This window comes from Pteropus vampyrus, unplaced genomic scaffold (genome assembly GCF_000151845.1).
Source record: "Pteropus vampyrus isolate Shadow unplaced genomic scaffold, Pvam_2.0 Scaffold137, whole genome shotgun sequence".
Classification (NCBI taxonomy): domain Eukaryota; kingdom Metazoa; phylum Chordata; class Mammalia; order Chiroptera; family Pteropodidae; genus Pteropus; species Pteropus vampyrus.
Window position 1 is genome coordinate 3,619,906 of NW_011888918.1, and position 21,870 is coordinate 3,641,775.

Genomic DNA, 21,870 nt, shown 5'->3' on the forward strand with positions numbered 1-21,870 from the left:
ATCAGTATTTGCAGCCGTTCCCCAGCGCTAGCATCACCACCTCAGCTCCAAGCTCCACCTCGGATCAACAGGCATCAGATTCTCACAGGAACACCAGCCCCTGATGCCAAAAAGGTTGGGGAGCGCTGATTTAATGTACAGTTTCATTTTATTATCCAATGTTCTTAAAGGTCTAATAACTCTGTTTGTTCTTCTGATATCAGCTCAGAATAGATGAAATTCCACTGGTGATTAAGAAATTTGAGGTTGTAAATTCATTCTAAGCAGGACTTTTATCTATGGGACTCTGTGAACTATGCTGAAAGTATGTTCCCTGAGAGCAGCTGTGTATATTCAAACTCAAACCTGCTTGAGCAAAGACTTCCTCCAACTCACAGGCCAAGTGAGTAAGTCAGTTTCTCATACTGTCAATTAATAACTGTAGAAGTTTTTTCTAGTCTATTCTTTCTCAGGAAAGTCCTGGATTTATGCAAGTGTATCAATGTCAAATCTCTACCCCATTTAGGGCCGAGGTATATTTGCTATTCACATGTCACCATTAAGATCCAAGCCTCTTAGTTAACAAATACAATAATCCCTCAGAACAACTCTAGTCCTTGTTGACAGATGCTCAGTATTGGAAGGGATGAGGAAAAACATGGACATCTACCCTGTCAGGGAGATAAGCCAAATCAACTCTGAGCTCAATAGGGCAACAGATCATATCCAACTTACCCTCATAGTAGTTACGAAGTCAAAATTACTGCTTTCAAACTTTTATCAACTTGGAGAAGGAACTAAATTATTCTCATTCCTCAATTTGCTTAAAACCGTCATTGAGCAATGCAGTTTTACTATTATGTTTCCATTCATGTCGAATATCTAGTCCTCCTTCAATATGCAGCCATTATAATGTGTTTAATATGTTCTTGAATATGCGTGTATCTTAGAAATCTTAGAAATATAGCAGCTTATTTTTATATTCACATGTGTTATTTATATAAATGCTATACACCTATAAATACTTCTAGGTCATTGCTTTTCTTTTACATAGAATTCCATAGTCCATATCCACTGTTCTTACTTATTCAACCCACCCTCCCTACCCGCCCCCCACGCCGCTCCCAGTAATAAACACTTTGGTTGCCTTCAACTCCTGTTCTATAGTGAATATTCTTATGCATGTCCTCTTGTGGATCAGCAGAAAATTTTCTCTGGGGGACTATATTCAGGAGTGGGATTACTGGGACCAATTAGGATCTTGATGTTCCTGTTAGCCCAAAACCTACAAGTACTGAATATTATCTCCTTTTCTAATTTCCTTCACTTTGATGAATGAAATATAGTATTTCATTGTCTTTGAAATTTACGTTTCAGTTTACTAATAAAATTGAGGAACTTGTGTTGTATCTGTTCATCACTTAGCTTTCCTTGTCTATTAATTGCCCGTTAAAATCCTCTCCTCCCTCAGTACAGTCGCTATCTTTCCTAACTCCTTTGTAAGCATCCTTTTTTTAATCCCATATCTCAATCTTCGGTGTTTTGGGAGGTACTGAAAATATGTACTCCCAGCCACCCATTTGTTTAACTTTGTCAATGGTGTTCTTTCTTGACTAAAAACACTGAAATTTAATGGAGTCATTTAAGATATCCTATCTAAAATATAACATTTTCATTAATTAACTTTATTATTTTCTCTTTCATATTGAGATCTTTAATCAATCTGGAGTTCACTGTTTTACTGGTATGAGGTAGGTGGCTAACTTTATTCTCCATACAGTATGTCCATTTTATAGCACTTCCTCAATTCACACTAGTTTATGATACCCGCTCCATATACATGTCTCTGATTTCAAATTCTGTATTGTTTTTTCACTGGTCTTTCTGCCCATTCTTATGCTAGTACTACACTGTTCTGGGGTATACTGTTTGGTTTTGTTTGGTTTATGGCTCTGTGATACATTTTCAGATCTAAAAAGGCAGGTCTCCATTCTTTTCTTTTTCTTCACTTTAATGTTAAAACTGCTTTTTCTTGTCCATGTAATTTTTAAAAATTTTTAATTGTGGTAAAAACCATAACAAAAAATTTGCCATCTTAACCATTTTAAGTGTATAGTTTAGTGGTATTCAGTACATTCACATTGTTGTACAACCAAACCCCAGAACTCTTTTCATCTTGCAAAACTAAAACACTGTATCCATTAAAAAACTCTCCATTCTCCCCTCCCCCAACCTATAACATCCACACTTCTGTCTCTAAGAGGGAAGTTTATAGCCTACCTTGAGACAAGAAAAATCTCAAATAAACAAAATAACATTACGCTTTAAAGAACTCGGAAAAAAAGAACAAATGAAGCCCAAAGTCTGAGGAAGGGAAGAAATAATAAAAATTAGAGCAGAAATAAATAAAATAGAGAACAAAAAGACAATATAAAAACTTAATAAAACAAAGAGCTGGTTCTTTGAAAGATAAATAAAATTGACAAACTTCTGGCTAGACTAAAAAAAATGAGAAAAGACTCAAAAAAATTAGAGATGAAAGAAAAGTTACAACATACAGCATAGAAATACAATGAATTACAAAAGAATACTATGAAAGGCTATATGTCACCCAATTCAATAACCTATGAGAAATGAACAAAGTCTTAAAAATGTATAATCTTCCTAGATTGAACCATGAAGAACTGAAAAACCTAAATACAGAACTATAGTTAGAAAACCAAAATGAATCAAAAACCTTCCCAAAAACTAAAGTCCAATACCAGATGGCTTCACTGTAGAATTTTACCAAACATTCAACTGTTCCAAAAAATCGAGGTCAACATTACTCTGATACCAAAACCAGGCAAAGAAAACACAAAAAAAGAAAATTACATATATGATGAACATAGATGCAAAAATCCTAAACAAAATACTAGCAAATCTAATACAACAATATATTAAAAGTATTATATCATGATCAAGTGGGGTTTGTTCCAGGAATACAAGGATGGTTCAATATCCACAAATAAATGTGATGCACCAAATTACAGAATAAAAATCATATCATCATATCAACAGATGCAGAAAAAGCATTTGATGAAATATAACATCCATTTATAATAAAAAAAGAAACTCAATAAAATGGGTATAGAAGAAATGTACCTCAATTTAATAAAGTCCGTATATGATAAACCTTCAGCTAACATTAAACTCAATGGTGAAAAACTAAAAGCTTTTCCTCTAAGATCCAGAACAAGACAAGGATGCCCACTCTTGCGAGTGTAATTCAACATAGTATTGGAAGTCCTAGCCAGTGCAATTAGGCACAAAAAAGAAATAAAAGGCCAACAGATATACAAAAAGATGTTCAGTATCATATATAAAAAGATGCTCAGTTTCACCAGTTGTAAGGAAAATACAAAATTGAAACCACAATGAGATACCAGCTCACAATGGCTATTATCAATAAGACACAAAATAAGACAAGTGTTGGAGAGAATGTAGAGAAAAGGGAACCCTCATATGCTGCTGATGGGAATGAAAACTAGTGCCGCCACTATGGAAAACAACATGGAGGTTCCTCAAAAAATGAACAAAAAAGCTATCATGTGACCAAGTAATCCCTCTTCTAGGTATCTTCCCCAAATTTGAAAATACTTATTCATATAGATATATGTGCCCCTATATTCACTGCAGCATTATTCACAATAGCCAAGACATGGAAACAACCTAAGTATCCTTCGAGCAACGACTGGATAAAGAAGAAATGGCACATCTATACATTGGAATACCACTCAGCTATAAGAAAAGATGAAATATCTCTATTTGCAATAACATGGATGGATCTTGAGTGTATTATGCTAAGTGAAATAAATCAGGCAGAAAGGACAAGAACCATATAATTTCACTCATATGTGGGATATAAAACATAAAGCCACAAATGAACATAGAAAAAAAAAGACCCATAGACACAGACACAGACAACAGAATGGTGGCTGCCAAAAAGGAAGGAGGGTGGAAGAACAAAGAGGGTAAAGGCTATTGAATACAAGGTGATAGATGGACTAGACTTTGGGTGGGGAGCACACAACAGAGTATACAGATGTCATATTATAAAGCTATACACCTGAAATTTATACAATGTTATTAACTAATATTATCCCAATAACTTTAATTAAAATGCTAGACATTTCCAACTAAACCCTACTTGAGTTATGTCCCATGGATTTTCTTTTACTTTCTCTTCCACATATTTTGATATGCAGTGCTTTTACTATCATTCACTTCTAAAATTTTTATATTTCTCCTTTAACCCAAGTGTCATTCAGTGGTATGTTTTCAGATTTCAAACTTATTTTAATTTTGTGTTGACTTCTAATTTTGCTGCATTAGGGGTCAGAAAGCATAGTCCATGTGACTTTGATTCCTAGGGATTTTTGTAGCTTCCTCTGTGGCCTGGTACATGATTAATTTTATGATTGCTCAGTAAGTTCTTCAAAATATTGCTTATTCTCTATTTGTCAGTGCAAGTTATTCTCTCTCTCTCTCTCTCTCTCTCTCTCTCTCTCTCTCTCTCTCTCCACACACACACACCTCTACCTATTAGTTTGAGCTTATTAGTGGTATTGAAATTTTCTCAATTTTTGTTTACCTTTATCAAATTCTGAAAGGAGCATATTAAAATGACCAATTGCTAATCTTGATTTATCTATTTCTCCCCAATGTTGTTTCATATACTTTAAGACATATTATCAGATGTATAACTGTCCACAATCATATTTTCTTGATCAATTGCTCTTGTTTTAGTATATAACACTGCTCTTTGTGCTTTATAACTTCTTTGCCTTAAAAATAATTTCCCTAGTATTAAAATGAAACATTGGGGAGTCATATTTTCCTGATAGACCTTTTATTTTTTTAATTTTTCTACATCTTTATTTTTAATTTGGCTGTTTGTCTTATTTTAATTCTTATTGATAACATTCATACATATATACATACAATCTGCACGATATTTTTTAGCCTTACTGAGATTTGTATTTTTATCTAAGTTGAACTAATTTGCACTTTATTGCCTTTCCAATTATTCATACTTATTTCAGCCAAATTTTTTCACGATGTCTACACACTATCTTCCTCCCTCCATTCTTTTCTACCCTCACCTGGATAAACTGCATTTTACACTGATGTTCTGAAACTTACACATTCCGTTTTCATTGCCCTAGTGTATAAACATCCTTACTTACATTTTCCTATCAATTTCTTAAGCTTATCATTATCTACATCTCCCCAAACAAGTCTCTGAGTGGTACCAACTCACTATTTTAAGTGGGGAAAGTGGCTGTGGCAGGAAACAAGCCCCACAGAGCTGCTGGTGCAATAATCTGCATCTCTCCTGTACCAAAGCTCTTTTTCTAAAGCGATCCTCTACCTCAGATATAGAGGGGATGTGAAGAGAGGGGGGAGCACTCAGAAGATGGTCAGTCTACCTTCAAAAGTTGGCTTGAACAGCACACTACTGTTACCCCGTAGCACCTGCCCCCACTGCTACCTCATAACTGATATGAGGCTATGCACTGCTCACAGTTGTGACAGGGTGATGATCCAGCCAGAACAATGTGAGAGAGAAGCAGTCACACACAAACACACACACACACACACACACACACACACACACACCGATCATTTTCTATTGTACAATATTTATGTTAATTTGTCAGATTCTTCAACTTCCCCCACTTCTGTGTTATCTCTAGGAGTGGATATGGTGGGAGAGAGACCTAGCCTTTCTGTTTTATTCACCACTGTATCCCTAGTGCCCAGAAAAGTCCTTAGCTGGTATCTACAAATAACTATTGAATGAATAAAGGAATCAATCCATACATCTTTCTCTTCTTTCATAATCTCATGTCATGAAAGCCTGCCTCTTTTTCTGAAGCTATATATTACCAGTATTCTAAATTCTAGGTTGCATCCTTTTCTCATCTCTAACACGAATTGTTTCTTTTTCTCCCACCTTTCTATGTAGCTAGTCCCTAAACTACCAATCGAACAAGAGTCATATCATAATTAGCAAGAGTCATAAAATAGAGGTTCTAGTCTCAAAACTAATATCAAATAGTTGCATAGACCTCCAGCATGTCACTTACCCTCTCTGCAACTCAGATTCCACAGGGAGATAATACATCATCATAATCAAAAATATAAGTTTTGGAGTTTTAATTGATCGGGTACTGAATCTCAGGTAATCAGGCAGTTAAGTCATGCAACCTCAATCTCTCTAAGCTTCAATGTGCCCATTTATAAAATGCTACAATTCTTATTTCTTAGAAGGTTACTGTGAGGATTATCTCAGAAAAATGAACAAAAATATGTGCACCCTGCACAGTACACAGAAAGCATTTAACGTTAGATATTATCATATATTTTTTTTTAATTATGGAAAAACTAGATCATCTCTAAAATTGCACTCTAGTCTTAAGAATGTATTACTAACTCTCAGTAAACTGAGGAAGTCAGAACACTAGCTTGAAGAGGCTGGCATTCTGGGGCACCACATTGGGACTGCACGCAGAAGGTACATGTTAAATAGCAACGTCCAAGCTCCAGTGCCTGAACATCTGGAGCTAGCGCAGTTCTTTACTTTGTACTGGACGCTGATCCTCTGACTCAACTATGAAAGAAGAACTGCTTCCTCTGTCAGTAAGATATTGGTGATAACATCCACTTATAATAAACAGAATTCCAAAACTCAATGTGCTGGAAAAGTAAGAAAAAATGGTACTACTTTGAGACAGTAAGATCTCTATTATTTTAATTTATTGATAAAATCATTTCTGCTGTGTACAATGAGAACTCAACCAGGGAAAAAAACTCAATGAGTGGTCCATGGTATGTCATTAAGATTTAAGAACAAGAACGTGGGCAAAAAAATGGAAAATTTCTAAAAAATATTGTAACCATTATCGAAAGCCCCTGGGTTACTAGTGAGATTGGCCCCAAGTCCTAGCATAATGTGCTAATTAAATCCTTTATATAATTCTCAGATAGAAAAGCAAGAAAACAGTATTTGTCTTGCCTAACTCATACCATCATTTTGAAGATTAAATAAAATAATACAGGTCATATAAAATAAAAGTACTTCTAAACTCTAAGGTATTTAAAATTTTTTTAATCCATTGATGTTTAATATTTCCCTCCAAATTCGGATGAGAGCTACATAATTTTAGCTGTTCTAGCCATATTACCCTTAGGAACTTGGTATTATTATTATTATCCTCATGTAGAGATCAGGAAATGGAGTATTAAAGTAAAACAACTCACCTAATGTCACAGAACTAATTAATGTAGAGGGTTGTGTTTCAAGCCTAGGTCTGACTCCAAAGCCCATGCTTCTGAACACTGTGTTACTAAATCCAGACCACCTCTGTGAAGGTCAACAGATTAAAAGAGATGTTCATAAAGCAGAAGCATTTGCACAGATACTGTACAATGTACACTGTCCAACATGAGAGAGCTGAATTCCCTGGACCCTGAACAGGAAAAAAGATCAGGTCTTTTCCCATGTTTGTTTTTCCTTAAAAAATTTTAACATTAAAAAAACTCATTGATCCATGTTCTTTATCCTATGTGCTTAATTTAGTGATTTGAGAGTTAGACCAAAGTCTAGGATAGCTGCAGAGAGAAGGACAAAATCAATTAAGATCAAATTATAGAAATATTTGAGAACTTTCAAAGAGCAGGTTCAAACTTCCTATTAGGGGCTCTTACATGAGAAAGTTGCTTTAGAAAAAGTGACCCTTGTCAAGTATCACCAGAGTAACTTAAGAAAAAAAAACTAATGCTAATAAGTAGGCATATTACATTCATATAATCATCTCAAATTCAAAAGGAAGTTAGCTTTTATACTGTTATATTTTAGGATGAGACAGTTATATTTGAGCAATTGTCCTAGTAACTTATGAAGTAATCATCGAAACTCAGTTACTCCCACAATAGCTAAAATCAAATATAAAAATCATTCAGGAAGGACCACAAATACAGTCTTTATTCTCTATGGTACAAGAAACCAATCACAAGCCCATCTGTGTGAGACCTAGCTAATAAGAACATTATTTGAGAGGGGCACAAAGAGAAGGATGGATTGCCAAGAGGAAAAAGTCATTTATTAGACTGTGACAAGCTTTTAAATGTTTGCATTATCATCAACCAATTGCCTGGTTCTCTGGTTCCCACACCTGCTGCCTCCATCCAAAGCTATCACAGTAGCAAACCTGGAAGTAGGCTCACTTCTAAAACACTGGCACCCTCTTCTGATCCTTTCATAGTACTGCATGGACACCAGTTACTGAAGTGAAAACTTGAATAAAGCCACAAATTGATAGCTTGCAAGTCACATTTTCCAGATAATTTTATATTTAAAATTCTCTAAATAAACATAAATTTAGCTTAACAAAAATATGAAAGAGCAGATCTTCTAAATTAAATTTATGCCAGTGAAAAGAAAACCAACTATGTTCTCTTTAACATTCTAGTAGTTTATATATATTAGCTGATTTTACTATAAGAATCACAATGATGACAATAACTACCATACAAAGACCTTACTGTGTGTGCCAGGCATTAGGTGTGAATACCTAGTTTAATCCTAACAACAACCTTATGAGATAAGCATTCCTATTCTCATCATCTTAACAGGTATATAAAGTGAGGCACAATGAAGTTAAATAACATGTCCTGGATCAAGCACTTGGGTAGTAAGTGGTGAGGCTGAACTTCAAACTCAGTTATTATGACTCCAGAACCAGTCTGATTTATACTCAAAATAACCCTCTGACGTAGAATGGATTTTGGCTATGATAATAAAATGACACATGAATAAAAGAGAAAAAATTAAGTTTTAAGTCATCTAAATCTCTCAATTGCAACTACGTCCCAAACTATGAAAATACTACGTGGAATAGTTTTGGTCATTTTCCCATCCCTCCTCACTTGAAGATTCTGATCTTCTGGGTCTATGATGTTTTTATGCATTCTTTTTACTATTCCCCATTTCTTTTTTCCATCAAACTATACCCTTATTTATCTATGATCTGGTTCTTTAAAAGAAAAGGAAAAACTAATTCATACTATATGCTTTTTCTTCTATAAGGAAGAACTACCTACTTATTCCTATCTAAATTCTCTATTTCATTGAGACCTTTAAAAAGCATTTACATTAAAACAGTAAATCCAAATAGCATCATCAATTCCTGCTCACTACAACTCTGACAGATTCTCATCTGTCTTAAATTACTTAGTGTATTCTTACCTGAAATCTGGGCTGACAGACTAAGATAATCGTCTCAGATTTCTAAAAATGCTGACTTTATTTTCAAATAGGGTATAAAGGCACATTGTCTAATGATTTGTAGTTCAAAAAGAGACCTATCTAGAACATTTCTAGATTCCACAGTTTGCCACTTAATGCTATTGATAATATCAAAAATTAAGAACACTTAATAATCCAAACATGGAATAATCAAGCTCATTGTCATTTATGACCAAAAGATTTACAGTGGGTGAGAATAAAAGCTTCATTTAGATTTCTTTTTTACAACTATGTTTTCATTTTATAACGTTAGTTTAAAGTATGCTTACAAGTACAGACTTAGTGAAAGTCCAAAGTATTAAAAACATATATAAACTGCAACAATTTTAAACTGTTAGATCCAAAAACAACAAAAACAAGATGGTTATATTTTAGTAGAATAACTGATCACATTGCTAAAGAATTAATCATAACATTATTCTTATCTCCTTAATCTAAGCACAACAAAAAGAGCAGAGGTAATGCATATGAAAAGTACCAAGGAATTGACTCCCTGCAAATATTCCAAAATTCTTTTTACCTCGGTCTGGAGGATGGCAGCCCTTTGTTCCTTAGCAGTCAAGGACTCTTTCAGCACTTCAATGTGTTGCTTGCTGTCTGAGAACTGGTTTGTGAGTGTTTCTAGCTTTGTCTGTAGAGCTAGCAGTTCTGTGTCCTTTCTAGACAGCTCCTGCTTCACCTGACCAATCTACAGGAGAAAATAAAATGTTTTAAAGAAAACAGAAATGAAACAACTACCTCTGATCTAGATCTCTGACAGATGAGTCACAAGATAAGAAACCAAATGTAGTATTAGTTTTATGACAGGATGTAGTTCATCTTTTTTGCATTTTCTGATTTTAGATACCCACCTACCCACCCCCCAAAAATATAAAACCCAAAGCTTATTCAACTAATAAAGAAGTTTCCTATTTTCGTTTACTGTGTCTCCTAAACATTATTTGAAATCCTTCAGAAAAGGAATGGAAGGAGAAATATCCCAATTCAATTAGATGACTATGAGATAGTAGTAAGCACGTAACACTGTGCTGATAAAACAGTTTTCATTTTATGAAGTCAGACCTCTTCAGAATGTAAAGCAGGATTAGTGTAGATATAATTCAGAATGAAAAAAAGAAAATTCCTCATATTGCTATTTAAATTTGAAAGCAGCCACTACTATATTTTTTTAAGTTTTTTCTCATTCGGGAACAAAAGTTTACATAAAATTCTTTTCTTAAAAGCCACTTTTAGTGTTATAAGGCATTATAAATGTGCTTCTAAAAAAATCCTATAATTTTGATGAGTTAAAGCTATTACCTAAAAAAAGATTCCATCTACAAAGTTATATAACCTATGACATATCATTCCAACTAAATGGATGACTTAAATAAAGAATACGTAAATCTCATTCTGTAGAATCGAGGTGTATAATTTAAATTTTAATTATTCTGACAGAGTAATCTACAAATCAATAGATGCCATTCATTGTCCTATAAATTTCTCTCATCTTAACTTAGAAAACATCTAGCATCTTCTTTACATTTGTGTTTCTAAGAATTTTTTAAATAGTCTTTTATTCTAAATGTAAGCCAAATTAACAGAAATCAGATCTGCTTTTATATTATGTCTACTGTCAGCAAGGTAGCTGTGCACTAAGGGATGTCATGAAAGACACTACGTCATTATAGTATGTGGCAACTGACGGCATATATCTATATAACAGGATGAAAACATAATTTACAATTATCTTCCACTGATGTTCTTTGTATCAAGTACTCTGCACGCAATAAGCACACGAAAATATTTGCTGAATGAATAACTTTATCTGTAAATAAGACATTTCATGCATATGAGAAAAATGCTTGTCTTCTTGCTGAAACAATAAATTAGAAATTTATTTTTAGTGCTTTTTAGAAGACTAATTTTAATTTAAATAAACTTTATTTTATACTTCCTCATGAGAAACTGTTCTGAAAAGTTTTGTCCATTATACCGAAGGTTATTACAATTAAAATACTTTACATATATTCAATTTAAAAAAATAAAAAGTATTTTTGTTTCATTGGTGATACTGAAATTACTGACTTCTTATCACATTTATATGTGGTAAGACAAACTAATAACTAATAACTAACCAATACTAATCTATCTTAACCAACAAAAAATACAGGTTAGTATTATTCCATCCATAACATACAGACCGCACTAAGAACGTACTTGTTGTATGAATGAATCTTCAGGAGAAATGTCTGAAGTGTTATCACTTCCTCAGCTAAAGAACCATAGCCTAAAGATGACTCAAATTTCCAGCTACCTCTAATCAGGTGATCAAAAATAAATACAGAATGTCATTTTCCTCATCATCTGCATTATTAAATAATCTTCGAATAATGCTATACTGACCATAAAGACTGAGAAAGGGAAGAAAATATTCTAAGTGGGAAGCAGAGTTGAAAAGCACAAATTCTGCTTAAGAGTTAGGAGCACAGGCTTTGCAGTCAATCACACCTGAGGATGACTGTGTCTCTGAGTAATTATTTTACCTCTCTAAGCCTTGGTTTCCTAGTGAATATGGAAAAAGTTACCAGTGCCACTGTATTATTTAAAGATTAAATAAAATAATGTATAGAATACGCTTAGCCTATTGACACAAAAAGGAATGAATTAATAGCAGCTGAGGAAAAAAAGAGAAGTTATGGATCAACTTCTCTTCTAGACAATACATGGTTACTATAAACAAAATTAGACCCTTGCATACAAAATGCTTTACTTTGAATCTACGCTATAAAGTGGTCCATAAATAGCAAACACCAGATTAGCATAAGTTTTTTTATTCTGCATTCCAGTCTTATCCCACAATTATTTTCAGAAGCACTTTTTCCTGACACTTGTGTGACAAATATGTGCACAGCCTAGTATAGGGCAGTTGAGTGAAGAGCTTATCAGTACAAGTTCTGGAACCAGATTGCTTGTATAAAAATCAAACTGCCTCTTACTAGCTGTGTTTCCTAAGCACCAACCACTCTGTTACCTCAGTTTCCTCATCTATAAAATAGGGCTTGGTAATATGCCTACCTTAGTAGGTTATAAAATGCTTATAATAAAAGTGCTCAAGTGTTAGCTATTGTATTACTATATTTTCAAATGAATTTTAAATTTGTTAGAAAGACTGAACTAGATTTAGAGACTTCAAGTAAGTTTCATGCTGTCTCATTTACTAGATAACTCTAAATAAGCTAATCACTTTCTATATATCTGTTAAGAAAGTAACATTTGTCGCAAAATCACCACATTGGGACTTAAAGTTGATGTCTACATATGAAGGTAAAGCATTTTACTCAAGAATTTCAAATTCAAATAAACACTAGGTGATGGACCTAGGAACATCTGCATATTCTTGATGCCTAAGAAGAAAAAAGAGACTACCATTCTAATAAATCAACAAGTATGTAGTAACAGGAAAGGAGTTAGAAAAAAACAAGCTTTGAAGTACCATCCATACGGTGATAAAAGCAATAATAAAAAACTTGGTATAGGGCTTCCAGAGCAGGTGAGGGCTCACTACACACAAAGTGACATATGGGTCCACAGAAGTTGGTTAAAGAGCAGAGCAGGCTGGTTAGTGCCAGTACTGGGCAAAGCTGCCAACCATAGAGAATGAAAGTGTAAGCCACCCAGAAGCCAGAGCTAGCAGGGTCCCACTATGGGATCACTGCACACAAAGAGTAAATCTTACGGCAAAGACCTCAGCCTGAAGACCAGCCGCTCTCTTTTTCAGCTCCTCCCCTTGAGCCTCTTTCGAACTTAGTTCCTCCTTCAGTTGCTCTACCTGTCACGACATTGTTATTCTTTTTTTACTCATGTGTCAATTTAGGTCTTATTATCTGCTTTTGAGCCAGAGCAGTAACTGGAAATAACAATAACATATAACACAATCAAATCTATTCCCCTAATTCCCTCTTCAAAGGACCAGAGATGGTTTTCTATTTTCACAGCATTTTTTAAATGGACCGGAATGTGCTAACCAGCAAATGAAATGCAGAGCTTATATGGTAGTATATTTTGTTTTCACGTTAGGGTGAAAATTTCATACTAATAGAAAGTTGGATATATGAATTTTTGAGTTTTAAATTAACATGAAATTGGCAGTAGTCATTTGATCTCAGACTCTTAAAATATTAGAAAAATGTTCCACAGGTTTACATGGCAGGTACAAGCATCCAGCAAGAAACCAGACTGGAGAGAGAGTTGAAATTGTATGATTCCTTTACAAGTTTCACTCCAGAGGAACTGGTTAGTTAATAAAATTGGGATATGGTGTAGCGGGAAGAGGCACGGGATACTTATTTTCTAAGTAATATTTTATAATTACAATTACAATTTTTAATTAAACCACAACAAACTTGATAAATTGATAAATTAATAAACTAAGTCCTCCAATTTGCCTAAATAGTTTTTAGAATCAAATTAAATGACTTTAAATCTAAGGAAGAAATATTGTGACTGAGCTTATAAATGCAGACTGACATGTCTCAGTGATACCTATATCTTACTTTACGTATACCTGAAGCACACATGGGAAACAATAAACCTGATACAAAAGGATCTTCTCCAAGGGAGAGAGCAAAGGGCATTCCTTCATGGAACTGTATTTGAAAGGAAAACATGATTTTAAGCCATTTCAGGAAAAAAAGGAGGGGGCTGGGTTTAGCCTCTTAGGGTTTTGACTTACAAAATACTTCATAAGAGGTAGAGAATTAGATGTCTTGTATAGTGAATAAAACTCATCTGGATGTAATCCTACTAAATCATCTCAGAAGTACTAATAGATATGAAATGTGAAACTGTAATAATATATACTTAGCCTCATACAGGTAATTTAAGAGAAAACTATAGAACATCAGTAATTCTGACTTTAATTCTGAACAAGTTCCACTTGAAAGAATTATTTTAGAAGTAATCTTCCCTGAAGTCTGATAAAACAGTGCAAAGTTCCCCATCATCACTAAGGACGTAGGAGGATGCATCAATTTTTCAAACTTCTTTTTAAAATTACAGTATCAAACACCATTACCTTATTTTTCATAAATTTAGAATGGCTCCGATAGACTTCCATTTGCTTCATTTCTTCTTCCCGTTCTTCAGTACTCAAAGCCCCATTTGATTTCAGCATCTGAATTTCCTCTTCCAAGTCTCGGAGCCCACGCTCCATAGAGGAAATTTTAGAATCCTGAAGACAATGGAAGATTCAGACATTAAAGTATTCACGAAAAATTAGAGAAACTGAACAACCCAGTCTTCAAAGATGTTAAATTCAAGAAAGATAAATATACAGGAAATTGCTGTCCAGCAAACGATGCCTTAACTTCTAAAATATATCCTTTATGGCCAGTTGAGTGGGAGAAGGAGGACTCATCTCTATAATACGCTTTTGCCTCTACCCCTTCATACAGTCTGCATCTTTTCAATTAAGGTTGAAAGAATTAACTAAAGAAGGAGAAGCAATGGAAAACTAGTTAACGTTTCTTTGTATTTTATGGTCACCAAAATCCCAGTGAAAATTTTTGTAATATTAAAACCTTTTCTAACTATAATCTTTTATCATTTTATTTGGTGACCACTAAACGGTTTATTTTTGCCCACAAAAGAGAGACGTGTAAAAGAGAGTTTGAAAGATTTACACAATAATGTGTATAATTATATTTACAATAATAAAGATTTTATAATTTCCCATTGCAGAAAAATAAAGGGATGAGTAATTACATTAACGGTTACAGTTTATCACATTAGTAATCTTACTTTTTCTCTAAACTTCTCCATACATTTGAAATATTTCATAATGTTTAAAAGACACTGTCCTTGTACATCATCACCACCACAAATATCGCCTCCTAGCAGAACATCCTTCTATATTCAATTTCTTGGTTTAGCTGTCACAGTATCTAATGATTAGATGTCATCAATTACAGAAAAACTCCTAAATTGAATGGATACTCTTACATCTGTATGTAGCTTCATACACTTATTCACTTAAGAAATAAAGACCTTAAAGAACATCAATTAAGTATAGCTTTATTTTATTTGGAATTTTAGAAAACAATTCCTTGAGGAAGTAATTTTGAGATGACTTCCTTTTGTACTTTACCTCAAGGATTGCTTGATTGACTTTCCTTGCTATCATAATTCTTACAGCAGGCATATGAAAGTTAAAAAATTTATCATGAGACGACTATAGCTAGCTATTTTTAGGTTCAAGGGAGAAGAGGAACATGTACTCCTCTGTCTTGCATTGCATTACCTTTAAAAATATCACAACAAAAATTTTCTTTTACAAATCTATTCAAATTAAACTTGCATTTGGTTCATAATTAAATGTATTGAATGAGTACACAGACATTCTAAATCCTAAGCCAGGATTTTTATTTACTCCTTACAACTAGCGGGCTGCAGGCAATCTCCTGGCCCATAAAGAATAAACTATTCCAACTGAATTGAAAATTCACTTTTGAGATTGCTATACATCTTCCTGGAAATATCAGGATGTAGTCTCTCAAGAATGACTAAAATACTAGGCAAATGCATGTGACTAACCTGAAAATGAAAAAAAGTGCAATATGGTTTACCTAAGATATTAGCCTAGATGGCAATGAAAAGGGGCCAGCAGAACTAAGGCGGTGTATTTCTAGCACCACCAGTGTGCCACAAAAGAATAAACAGCCTTTAGCTAAGAACTCCAAGTTCTGCATATCACCTAGACAGATTCTACCTTTACAAAGCCCCTACAAGGCCCATGTCAAGAAACATTATCCATCTTCTTCTCAAACCCCAACACAGATAGAGAGGCAGCTACTGACCAACTCAACACCCTCACTACCGAACCATGCACCATACAAGGTTCTCCCCTAAAAGAGACCATAACTGCAGCTCTGAAAACCACGAGGAAGGCACTAACTGCCCAGAGAAAGAAGCTGCTAGGCTATTCTCTGAAATCAGGCCAGAAAACTATTGCCTGATGTGCTCAAGTAATTCTAGCACCAACTCAATCAGTACTCAGACTATGTTTATTGGGGGACAGTCCTCTCAACAAGATTCCTTACTCCTAGAATGTGTAATAATGACATAAGTAAATTCCTTATCATCTTACTGCTCCGTACTTCCCTAGCCCTGCATCTTCCATAATTAATCAACAAATCCCACTGAGGCTACTGAAATGCTGTTCCTTATTAAATTTCCAAGTCCTCAACTTTGTTTCAAAAGTTGTCTCCCTACCCCAAGTAAAACATGGCTTTCCCAAATGATATAATTTCCCAGAACTCTCTCCAGTGCAGGTCACTAATCCCCCAGCACCACAAATCAGGCAGGGAAATGTGTGGGCATCCTAGTTCCTCAAAGCTGTTCCCCTTTATTTAAAGTTCATACTCCTTCTCACTCTCCCCTCCTCACCGCTGCCATCTAGGGACTTCCTAGTCACTTGTGCCAATTTAAGAAGTCTTGGCACCTGATTTACAATCAATCTTCCTTTCAAATGCCTCTTGCCACCATCTTAGGATTTCAGTGTCTGAATTCTTTGATGTCCTTAATTCCAATGATCTCATCCTCCAGTTCGTTTTAGCTATCCAGTTTATAGGACTGCACTCTGGATCCTATCACTACCCAGGTCTCTCTTCCTAGGCCTGTCACACCATCATTCTCATTATCACAGAGATCTCCACTTCCCTAACTTTTATATGTTCCCAACTTGTCAGTTCTATAAATTCTTTTCTTTCCTCCTATTCAGGCTACATTCCTGGCCTGATCATTCAAACTTATCTTTCACCATCATCCTCAATACATCTGTATCACAATAACTCTGCTATATCTGCCCAGCAAAAATCTTATAACCCTAGAGCCATACAGAAATTCTTCCCTGCTCCTCCACTACTAAAGAAAAAAGAAAAAGGAGTAAGGGATGAAGAAGCAGAGGAAGAAGACAGGTAGAGAAGGAAAATATAAAAGGAAGGAAAAAGGTAGGAAAAGGGAGCAGGAAGAGGAGAAGGAGGAAGAAGGAAGAGGAGAATTACATCACCTTTAAGATAACCGTTAGGCTCTTTTATTGTCTGTCAATCATCTTTCTTTCCCACTTCCTGCAAAGACTATTCTAGATCTTCATAATTCTCTCAAGCCCATGCCACACTGTCAGCAACTCAACTATTCAATTGTGATTTCAGCATAACATCCAACTGACCTCACTGGGCACCAGAATCTCAGAATCTCTTGTTTCTTAGCAGAATGGGTAAAGGTTAACTAACACAACTTAAAATAGATCCACTACCAATTAATTATACTTCCCCATTTTTTCAAAAGGCGAGTAAAATAATTTTGTAAATATAAGTACATTCATGTGTTTTATTCTTAGGTTTCAACAGGGATCAGGAAATAACAGGTACAAATAAACCTGTGGGAATGGTGAAATTCAATTAAACCTTTCTAAAGGTTCTTTATAAGATTATGTTCAAGACTACTAATTGTCTAACTACAAAGAATCTAGAATCCATTAATTTGGAATTTGTTTGGTAAATCCTTCCCCTATTGAGAATGAATATGTACAGGATATAAACTAAGTTTCAAGAGGAAACATACAAATTAAGAGATCAGTTCTCACAACTGCACTTGAAAAACATCTATTTATATAAAACTACTTATATATCAAAACTAAATATTCAAAAAATATTAAATGAAGACCCACAATGCATAGTGTCAAACTTCTTTGGAGACATGAAGAAGTTAGAGAGACAAAGAGAGGTATCCCTATCTGTAAGAATCTTTCAGCTTTTGTAAGAAAGAACATGTTAAAAATAATAACAACAGCAGCAGCTAACACTGATTGATTGTTTACTATGTTGCCAGGTCCTCTTCAAAGTGTTTTACTCTTTTAACTAATTAAACTTCAAAACAACCTATGGGATGGGTACTATTATTATCGCCATTTCTTGATAAAGAGGTATAGAGAGGTTAGGTAATTTGCTCTGTGTCATACGGTTTATTAAATAAAGCCAGATTTTGAATCCAGGGAATTTAAGTCAAAAGGCAAGTTCTTTATCACCAACTGCCATACCATACAACCTAAAGATTTCTAATTATCCATTAACTTAAAGCAGAGGTTTTCAAAGTATGGTCCACGGAACACTAGGGTTGTTCCCCAGACCCTTTCAACAAGTCTGCATAGTCAAAACTACTTTCTTAATAATACTATGACTTTATTTGCCTTTTCTAATGTTAACATTTTCACCAAAGGTATAAAGGCAATGGTGGGCAAAACTGCTCATGCCTTACAGCAACAGGCAGTAGCACTAAGGCGTAGCAATCATTGTATACTTTAGTGTCATGCACTCACAGAAAGAAAAAAGAAAGAAAAGAGAAAATTTTTAAAAGACTGCATCACTTAAGAATATTCTGAATTACTTTAGAACTTTTAATAAATCTCAACCCTTGGGCACACATCTTTTTAATATTCTGTGTGATGAAATAGGATAGAGCTAGGTACTTGTGCTGCATATTGAATGATGGTTGTTTCCTAGGAACAGCATGTGTGTGCTTCTTTGAGTTGCAAGCTAAATTAGGTACTTTTTTCATGGAACACTATTTTTACTAGAAAGAACAACTGACAAATTATGGTTACTCAGACTTGATATTTGGCTGACATTTTCTTAAAAATGAATTATATGAGCCTGCCATTTTACGAGTATAAAGGGATCATGAGATCCAAAAGGTTTGAGAATAGCTGATTTGAAGAAATTCTGGATAATCCTTATGGTATGATTTGAGTTACGTGCTACAACTAAAAGGAACTGAAACTGAAGTTCTTTAAGTGTCATTTTCATTAAGTCTTACTATTTCTTTTCAATCTATAAAATGAATAAAATATTATTACATACCACTTTTTAAAACTCATGCATTATAATGTGTGACCACTTACATGTGTAAACTGACTCATAAAATTCTTTATTCTCACTTACCTTCATTTCAATAACAGTTTGCAGGGCTTTTGTCTTGGCAGAATCAGGAGCATTCTCAAATCTCCGATGCATCTCCTACGAAAGAGCAGCAAACAGAGAGTAAGCGTCCTTCTTTTCACTCTTTTGTTTTGTTTTGTTTTGTTTTTTAAAGGGAGAAAAGGGGAAGAGAAGGGAAAGGGAGTACTTGTTTGCAAAAAAATGATTACCCCAGCCTTGTGAGATACTCTGGTCCCTTTCTGAATCCCTGACCTTTCTCTGTGAATCAGGTAACCCACAGATTACATTCAGGTTAAGAAAGCATAGGAGGGTCCCAACCTCTGAACATCTAGTTATTTAAAATTAGTCACACAGACCCTGGCAACTATAACAGTTAAAACTACATCACATCCAGGTTAGTGTGTCAATCTTCCACATGGCATACATATATCTTCCTCCAAGACATATAATCAGAACTCCAAATGGTCCTAAAAGAGGATTAGAAATATTCCCTTTTTAAATGGAGAAGTAAAAGCAGTCACAGTCTGCATTGCACAAAGCTACTGAAAGCATTACTGTTGCAAACATCCTCCCATTGCCTCCACCCCCAGAGTAGCAACCAACTGGCTACCTATGATGAAAATCTCTGCCCAGTGGGTCTACAAGTAGAAAGAAAGAGACAAGACTGTTGAACAAGTTCCCTAAGCAGTTCATGTTTAGAAAATGTCAGAAAAACATGGTAAATTTTTTTTTTATCCAAATTTTAGTGAGTTCAGGATCTGGAAGGAAGGAGGTGATGGTAGTAATATCACAACTAGGGTCTTCAAGGATCACCCTGAAGTCTCCAGAACACTTTGGGCTATTTTCTTGTCAGATTTTGTGAACGTCTCTTAGTAAGTCAGTACTTCCAAAGCACCTTAGACTTCAGTGATGCCAGAGAATAGACAGATGAATACTTCCTAACTGAACAGTGCTTAACCATAATAAAAGTAATATATAATACTTTATACCTTTGACCTAATTTATTCATTCTTGTTGGACTAGGAAGAATGGTTTGAGAGAAATAGGAAATAACAACTGTAAACTTCACTGAGTTACTTCTTCCTGAAAGAGTAGTTCTAATGAGCTGACAAAAGTTCTAAATTATAAACAGTCAACAGTTTAAACACTAGTAATTTCTGAACATCCTGTCACCATCTGGCTGCTGATACTCTGGTGCAAACCGCTATCAAATACACACGACTCTTTCTGCTACCTTTCTCTCTAACTCCAGCCTTAAATATCCAACTGGGTACTCTACTTATATGTTTAACAAACACTTTAAACTCTACATGCCCAAGATTAAACTCTTGGTCGTGCCCCCAAACCTGCTCCATCCTTCCAGTTACTCAGGTCGAAAACCAATGAGTCTTCTTAATGCCTCCCTTAATGCCTCTTTCAAGCCATAGTCAGGAAATTCAGTGAAACTCTACCATCAAAACATATCCAAAATCGAAGCACTTCTCACCATCTCCACTGCTACCATTTGGAGTAAGCCACTCAGAAAAATATAATCCAACAACAAACTTCTAATCAGGCTCCCCGCTCTTTGTCTTGCTCTCCTACAGTCTATTTATTCTCAACATAACACTCAGAGTGACCCTTTTAAACATAAATTTGATCTTGTCACTCCTCTGCTCAAAATCCTGTGGTGCCTCCCCATCTGACTCAAAGTAGAGCCATAATCCTTTCAGTAGCCTACAAGACCCCACCTCTTAACACTCTCCCCTCGGTCACTACATTTCAGCCACACTAGACTCCTTGCATTCGCCATTTCCTTAAGACCTTTACACTAGATGTTCCTGTTGCCTGAACTCTCTTTCCACCACTCATGGGGGAAGACCTAGTCTCTTTCAAGTCTTCGCTCAAATAATTAGGTTTATTAGTTGTGATAATCAAATGGGGGCTATGCAAGAAAATATCCATAGGTTTTAGAGATGCATACTAAAGTATGAAGAGGTAAATTACATCATGTCAGAAATTTGCTTTAAAATCTCTGGTGAAGAAAAAAGAGAAAAAAAGGATACACGAAGCAAGTGCGGCAAAACTTTGGTAACTAATATATATGAGTAATAAGTATACTGAGATTGATTATACTATTTACTTTTGTGTGAGTTTAAAATTTTTCATTAAAAATTAACGTTTAATGTTCTCAGTGTAATAAACCTTATTTTATAACAAAACTGACCAAAAAAAAGAATCCACATGTCCTTTTCCCTTTACCTTATTCTACTTTTCCTTTTTCCTATAGCATGTTTCCCCTGACATATTACGTAATTTGTTTACTTGTTATACATTGTTTATTTTCTATTTCCCTCTGAGAATGTATGCTTCACAAGGGCCAGGGTCTTGGTTCCATTCACTGATGAATCCAAAGTGCTAAAACAGTAGTTGGTACAGTGATAAGTGCTTAACAGATATTTAAAGAATGGATGTCAAATGAATGAATAACTAGCGGCTGCCAAACTTTCAAGAATTAGGTAAAGAGGGAATCGTTTAACTCCTTCCTACTTATGTGCTGAATTATGTTCCCCTCCTCTTATTTCT

General features: G+C 34.8%; 1 protein-coding gene across 1 annotated transcript in view; it reads right to left on the bottom strand.

Moving 5' to 3' along the window:
- ERC1 (ELKS/RAB6-interacting/CAST family member 1) overlaps positions 1–21,870 on the bottom strand; it is a 513,889-nt gene that overhangs the window by 379,517 nt on the left and 112,502 nt on the right. The window contains exons 4-7 of the mRNA XM_011367885.2: positions 19,309–19,383; positions 14,388–14,543; positions 13,059–13,142; positions 9,852–10,019 (exon numbers count right to left, since the gene is read on the bottom strand). Of these exons, the coding sequence (XP_011366187.1) occupies positions 9,852–10,019; positions 13,059–13,142; positions 14,388–14,543; positions 19,309–19,383 (483 nt within the window). The remainder of the gene's footprint in view (positions 1–9,851; positions 10,020–13,058; positions 13,143–14,387; positions 14,544–19,308; positions 19,384–21,870) is intronic.